The 7500-nt window shown below is 43.1% G+C and overlaps 1 protein-coding gene across 3 annotated transcripts in view; it reads right to left on the bottom strand.

Annotated features, from left to right (window-relative positions):
• wnk1b (WNK lysine deficient protein kinase 1b) overlaps window positions 1-7500 on the bottom strand; it is a 112416-nt gene that overhangs the window by 104608 nt on the left and 308 nt on the right. For all 3 annotated transcript variants that reach the window (XM_084050434.1, XM_084050436.1, XM_084050435.1), the window contains exons 1-2: window positions 6880-7500; window positions 443-1893 (exon numbers count right to left, since the gene is read on the bottom strand). The exon at window positions 6880-7500 is cut by the window's right edge and continues 308 nt beyond it. In XM_084050434.1, the coding sequence (XP_083906560.1) occupies window positions 443-1384 (942 nt within the window). In that variant the 5' untranslated portion in view covers window positions 1385-1893; window positions 6880-7500. The remainder of the gene's footprint in view (window positions 1-442; window positions 1894-6879) is intronic.

Below are 7500 nucleotides of genomic sequence, written 5' to 3'. Positions count from 1 at the left end.
TGAGCCTGTAGATCTGCTATATTTGAAAAATCGTGAAATTTTGTGCAAATCTTTGAATATATATCTATTTATTTTTTAAGCAACATTTTTTAACTCAAATCTTTGCTTCTGGGGGGTCCCTGGAACAACATATTTTGAGATGGGGGTCAAATATATGTTTTTTAATGTTAGGTTTTAGAAGACATTTGTAGAATCCCCAGAAGGAAAGATTTGCTTTAAAAATATATATATTCAAAGATTTGCACACATTTGCATGATTTTTCAAAGAAATAGCAGATCTACAAGCTCTACAAAGTATAAGATGCTTAAAGTGGTTCAAATCTAAAATGACCGATGCTTTCCGGTCTTAATGGGTTAGTATTTCAAAACCAGCACAGAGAGCTGAAATAAGACATTGTGAGCGATGGAATGGGTGCGTTTGTTTCGCCGTGCCGGGCCTTACCTGCAGCTCACACCAGGCCACCTCCACCGTGGTCTCGGTGTCCAGACCCTTGTAGACCGTCTTGAAGGAGCCGCGGCCGATCTCGATGTCGAACTTCAGGAAGCGCTCGTCCGGCGACGTCCCCACCGCCTTCGTCTCCACCTCCTCCTCCTCCTGCACTCGCTTCTCGGCCTCCGCTCTCTGCTCCGCCCGCGCCTTGGCCAGCTCCTTCGCCTCCTCCGACAAACCCCTCTCTTTCTCCTCCACGGGGGAGGAGCCGCCGACGCCGCTCGCATCCGCAGGTTCTGCTGCCGCGGCTTTCACGTCTTTTCCCGCCCGCAGTTTGTCCTCCGGGCCTGCGGGCAGCGCGGCGGTGGTGACGTCGGGCAGTCGGTCTACAGTTCGTTCCGTGGCGTCTAATTCCGCCCGGCCGCCGGGCTGCTGTGGCGCTCCGCCAGCGCACGCGTGACCTCCACCCGCAGCAGCAGCCGCACACGCTAGTATGTGCATCTCCTCGGTGACGCCACCGGCTTTGTGGGGGCCGGCGGCGGTGCCTGCGGGGGTCCCGCCCACGTCCTCGCCGGCCCGTCCCTCTGGGTGGAGGTGGAAGCCGGGCGTCCCCCCCCCTGGCTGGCAGTCCGGCGGGGAGGTGAGGATGACGGTGGCCTTGCTGGGCAGGTCCAGCGCCGTGGCGTTGGAGTCACAGATGACGCTCCTCCTGAAGAAGCGATGCTCGGCCGTCCTGGAGTCGCGGTCCATGGTGTGCCGCCGCCGCCTGACCTCCGGCGTACCGCCGAGCGTGTCCACCAGGGAGTCGGAGCTGGTGGCTCCCGAGCCGTTCACATTCTTGGGGGTTTGCGGGGCGGCGGGGGGGTCGGGAGGGGAGGAGGGAGGGATGATGAGAGGAAGAGGAGGGGCCGGGGCCAGGAACTTCACTTTGCTACTGCTTTCACTGTCAGACATTCTGAATGTGATAAAAGGATCAATAAAAATAAACTGAATGTGATAAAGGATCAATAAAAGTTAACTGGATGAGATAATGGATTTTTTTGTTGTTGATTAAACTCTCTTTTTTTTTTAAAGGTATTCTGACATCCAATCAAACTTCAGGAAACTAACCAAAAGGGGCGGGGTAAAATAAAATAGTCGTGGAGGATTTAGGGACCTCTCCTTTCCTGGTCACTCGCCTTCGTTCGTTTCAACACCAAACACGCCCAAAACTACACTTCCCACAATGCCCTTCTTCTCTGCAGTGGGGGGAGGGGGCAGACGGCTCCCGGCCAAGCTGAGAGCTCTTTCTCTTTAGGAGAGAGGAGGGAGCAGCGGAGGAGACGAGGAAGGAAGTGTGGAGGGATGAACGCTGCAACGAGTCGACACTCCCGTCATCCATCCTGAGACCAAATACCAATACATAGACGGGTTGGGGGTGAAGAGGCTGATGTCGTAACAAGGACAAAACTCCTGAAGGCAGCCTAAGAGAAAGATAGAGAGACATTGAGGAAGGGAGAGAGAGAAGAGAAACTTTTGAGGACTTTTTACTTTACTTGAGTATTTCCCATTTTCAATACTTTTGCTTCTACTCCACTACATCTCAGAGGCAAATATTGTATTTTTACTCCACTACAATTATTTGAAAACTTTAGTTAATAGTTACTTTGCAGATGTAAATTATTATATTATAAAACACACATTAACCACTTTAGCCCTATTTTATACCACGGCTATTTGAAAATAGCAGATCTACAACTATCTACAGCTATGCGACGCGTTGTGAGCTCGTAGATCTGCTATTTTCAAACATTTTAGTACTTTTACTGGTACTAGTAAGTATATTTTGATACCAATACTTTTGTACTTTTACTCAAGTAACATTTGGAACACAGGCCTTTTACTTGTAACAGTACTTCTACATTGTCCCGCCCACTTTTCTTCATTGGCTGTTGATTTGAATCAGAACGCAGTGGCCGCGCCCCTGCTGTCCAGGCTCTGAGGCAAAGTCTCCCAGACTAACATTACAGCAATGTGCTTGTGTTCTGGATTAATCAAACAAACTCTGCTGCCGCACTGGGGCGCCGATAACATTGGACCCGACGTTTGCTTCATATGCTGTAGCCTTAGATTGCCTTTGAATAAAACCATATTTGATTGACATAATTATTATCACCCACATGTTGCAGATTATAGAGAATGTTATATTATTGTAATCCGTTCATTATTTCCAGGGCAATGGATTAATGAAACTGAACGGAAGGAATGGTATCACACGCGACACAAATCATTGTCTGCTTTGAATAGACTAGCATCTTATATAAACACAATTGACACAAGGAGTTGACACTCACTTCTGCTGATTAAAGGAAAATTAGAATCACAGAGATACGTGGAGAATTATGAGAGAAGGAGACCTCTGAATGTTGTGCCATTGTGCGCCCGGCCGACTCCCGACATGTCCATTGCAGGCGCATGCTCTACCAAACAAATTTGGCACAGCGGGTGATTATAGAATCCGCTATGCGCTTTCCCAAACGTGTGTGGGCAAGATAGCAATTTTAGGGACGGTGCAACAACACGCCCACGGGCACACCTCCAGGCGCAAATAACGGAGTTGGCATAATGAATAGCGGGTATAGCGGTCGCAAGATACCGTTTAAGGACAGTGCCAGCTCCCTCGTGCGTAATTCACGGGTAGCGGGTAATGCCAGCGGGTAAGGCACCGGCGAAAATAGAGCCCCTAGAGAGCAGAGAGGATAGAGACCAAGGCAATGTCAGAGCGTGGGGGGGGGGGGGGGCAGACAAAAAAGTGAGAGAGTGGGAGGGGTTGCAAAGAGCAATAAAAAGAATGGAAGAGAGAGGAAGTAGAGGGAGAGAGAGGAAGAGAGAGAGGAGAACATGAGGGTTAGTGGTAGAAGAAAAGGGCGAGAGGCGGAGGAAGGAGATAGACCCTGGCTCGGAGGGAGTTGAACAGGTTCTATCAGAAAATAAACTGCAGATCTATTTTACATCACATCTTCATATAAAATGTTTCATGGTCCATACCTGTTTTTGCATGTTTAGCATGATATTGACTTTGCATCGTTGATGACAATTTTATAAAGCATACCAGTGTAGATTTTAATTACCCCCATTTCTACCCCAAACTGTCAGGTGATAAACCCATTAGACCCATTAGATTAGTTGCTTTTTGCTAAATCAGTCTAGGCCTTCTATTGCATTAAAAAATAGCAACTTTGACAAGATCAATCATCACTACAAGATGATTTTTTCATACTATACTGGTCAGTTATAACCAATGGATTTACATATGATGTGCTATGATTACTGTGCATAGGCCTATAGCTTTTGTTTTTATCTTACTACCTTATTTGTTGTTTTCTTCAATTATTGTTATTGTTGCTACAATATCAAGGAGCAAGAATCTTCGTCGCCACCTCCGTGCTTTTTTGAGTACAATTATGATGTAATGCATTGGTTCCCAAAGTGGGGTCCGGGGACCCCCAGGGGTCCTTGGGGGGGGTTCCCCCAGGGCGTCCCCAGCTAAATGTGTTAATTTAGCATCACAATCATTTTAACCACTTTAACAAGCTACATGAGCTTGTAGATCTGCTATTATTAAAACATTGTGAAAATTTGTGCAAACCTTTGAATATTTTTTAAAGCCAACATTTGTAACTCAAATCTTTGCTTCTGGGGGGCCCAGGAACAAAATATTTTGAGATGGGGGTCCGCGGCCAAATACATAGCATTTTGGGTGTCCTTGACATGAAAAAGTTTGAGAACCACTGTAATGAATACAATATTGAATACCATACAGAAAGTAATGGAATCCAATGGCTCCCACAAAAATGCATTGGAAAATGGCATAATGCGAGTCATGATCAGTGAGCTAAACATGTTAATGGGAGTGCAGCCATCAAACCTAATCGATGTAATCGATTATTGTTTTTAAATGTCACACCCCATGTGAAGCAAGTGGTGCCTCATGCCCCCAGGTGTTGCACAATACTGCTGGAAACAGCAGGCTGTCTCTCTCCCTCTCTCTCTCTTAAATTAGTGTAATGAGTTGCAGCTTTGTCTTGTCATCAGTTTAAGCCATACTCACATACAGATAATACTGTATACCTTCATACAAACACATGGTCAAAACATATGAGTGTTTGAACCAGTGGTAGAAGAAGTACTCAGATATTTAAAAGTAGTAAAAGTAGCAATACCACAATATAAAAATCTCTGTTAGAAGTAAAAGGCCTGTGTTCAAAATGTTACTTGAGTAAAAGTACAAAAGTATTGGCATCAAAATATACCCCAAGTACCAAAAGTAAAAGTACGAAAATGTTTGAAAATAGCAGATCTACAAGCTCACAAGGTCGTGACTCGTGAGCAGATCGTCTATTTTCAAATTTAATTTGTAAATGGTTAATGTATGTTTTATAATATAATACTTTATATCTGCAAAGTAACTAGTAACTTATGTTTTCAAATAATTGTAGTTGAGTAAAATTACAATATTTGCCTCTGAGATGTAATGGAGTAGAAGTATTAAGTATTGAAAATTGGAAATACTCTAGTTAAGTACCCCAAAGTGTACTTAAGTACAGTACTTGAGTAAATGTACTCTGTTACTTTCCACCACTGGTGTGTGTGAAGTTAGTCTAAATGCAGTTAGCTGGATGCTGTCTTCATTCAACTGACAAACACGTTTCTTTAAAGTTCACCATAAAAAGCTGTAACCATCCTTTACCTTTTTGACTTTTGTCCAAGAAAGTACCTGAAATCTGACGTTAGCTGCACTTCAGTTAGCCTAGCCTGGCGTTATACCCACATTGGTGACCTATCGAGTTGAGCAATTTCAGCAGATTCAGGCTTAATTACTGCGCGTTATGGGAATGGACAACTGTAATTATAATAATCATAATACATTTTATTTGAATCAAGCGCCTTTCAAGGATGACACTGTACAGACAGAATACAGTCATATAGGTTAAAATCAAATCAACTGTCTTTTATTTTAAATGATGATAATAATAGCCTAATAATAATAATAACTAGCTAAAAGTAATCAAAATAATCATAATAAAAATGCACTACTAATAAAAATGGGTTAGTAATAATATCTAAAAACAGTGAGTGAATGTGTGAAAACCATAGGGTGAAAACAGTAAACGCCGACCTCTGGGGTCACACAATTCAACAGGTTATCAGTTTCTGCGTAACCAAAATAAACGTGGGCTCGCCTCGCTCGCGCACGGTGCTGAGTGACAGGGCGGCACACTTTCATCTGTAATTAATAACCTTATCATTAATTAACCGCCTTGACACTTAAAGCTGCAACCCAGGACTCATTAAATGAATAAAACGTTATTTGATCATAATGTTGTAGAGTATGTTAATACAATACAGCTGCAGTCAGTAGTAGGGTTAGTTAGGAAAGTAAATACGTACATTTACTCAAGTACTGTACTTAAGTACAATTTACTTTACTGGAGTATTTTCAAAACTTGTAATAGGCAAATATTGTACTTTTACTCAAGTACATTTCTGGACTTTTACTTGAAACAGTACTTCTACATTGCAGTATTGATACTTTTACTGAAGTAAAACATTTGAGTACTTTTCCCACCGCTGATAACGTGTACAGCTGCAGACAGTGGATTGATTGAGGCGGTCTCCTACTGTTCCATTGAGACGTTTAGACTAGCCTCGAGTCGGGTAGGACACCGGTTGATAAGTAGTACTGCCTGGAGCTCATTAGCCCAGCATCGATCCCCTGGCCAAGAAGGGATTTTTTTTGCCCCTTGGTTGAGTGGTAGAAATTAGATCATGAAGGGAGATCAGCAGATTTAATGTAAATACTGTAGGCCTACTATGAAAACACCAGGTACTGCAGGAATAAGGCTAGCAGAGATCAACTAAACTTTGCTTTGATTAAAAGTTTATAGTGTTAATCAGTGGTGTAAAGTAACTAAGTACATCTACTCAAGTACTGTACTTTTTGCACAATTTTGAGGCATTTTTACAGTATTTTTTCAGTACTTTTACTTCTACTCCACTACATCTCAGAGGCAAATATTGTACTTTTTCCTTTTTTGAATTATTACTTTTTAATTATTTGAAAACTTTACTTTGTATATTTTGATTATTATTACAAAACATACATTAACCACTAAAGCCCATTTGAAAATAGCCGAACCATCTGCTATTTTCAAAAGATTTTATACAATGTATACGTTTGAAAACTTGTGAAATGGGACATTCTGCATAATGAGTACTTTTACTTTTGTACTTCAAGTACATTTTGATACCAGTACGTATCCATTTGTAACTCGCAGAGTATGGTGTTATTTTGCACACTTTCGGGTTCAATTTAACGAGGATTGTAGCGACTGTGTAACCAAAACATAACCAACAGACTGGAACTGAAAATAAGCCGTTAAATCGTTACAAATGATCCAGATCGTTACCTTGTTTCACAGCGGTGCAGCAGAAGCCATTCTTTCTTCTTTTCAACGTGTGCAAACTTGATCTAAATGGAGCGCAAACTCCTCTGCAGAAACTCTAAGTGTGCATGTAAACATGTTGCAGAAACATCACTGATCGTCACATTCAAATCAGCAGAAAACAACACCGCCCCCCTCAACAAAAAAAAAGCCGTCAAAAGAAGTCAAGTAAGTCCAACATCACAACGTTTTCAAACACCCTCCAGGCCAGCGGTACGTGCAGGCAGCCCCAAGCCGAGCAACAGCGACCTCCCCTCGGCCAAAGGAGCCAGCTTCCCCCCTCTGATGGCTGGCTGGTGGTAGGTACTAGTGCTGATCGGTTCTATTTCCTCTTATTTGCTCTCAGTTCCTCTTCTATCATCCGCTTCTATCTACTGCCTCCTTTCACACCACAACCCCCGAGTCAAGTCCCCCGGAAGGTTGAAAAACTCGCACCCTTGTTGAAATCTAAATATATGTTAAATCCACATTATTCCCCTGTTTCTTTCTGAACCAAACAGGCACGATCACACACTTAAAGCTCTTCCAGCCCCCCAGATAGCGTCCCGTTCGGGTTGTTTGTTTTTCTCTCTCGCTGCTGCACAT

The sequence above is a fragment of the Gymnoscopelus microlampas genome (genome assembly GCF_963454915.1).
Source record: "Gymnoscopelus microlampas genome assembly, chromosome: 23".
Lineage (NCBI taxonomy): Eukaryota > Metazoa > Chordata > Actinopteri > Myctophiformes > Myctophidae > Gymnoscopelus > Gymnoscopelus microlampas.
This window is presented reverse-complemented; position numbering and strand designations above follow the sequence as displayed.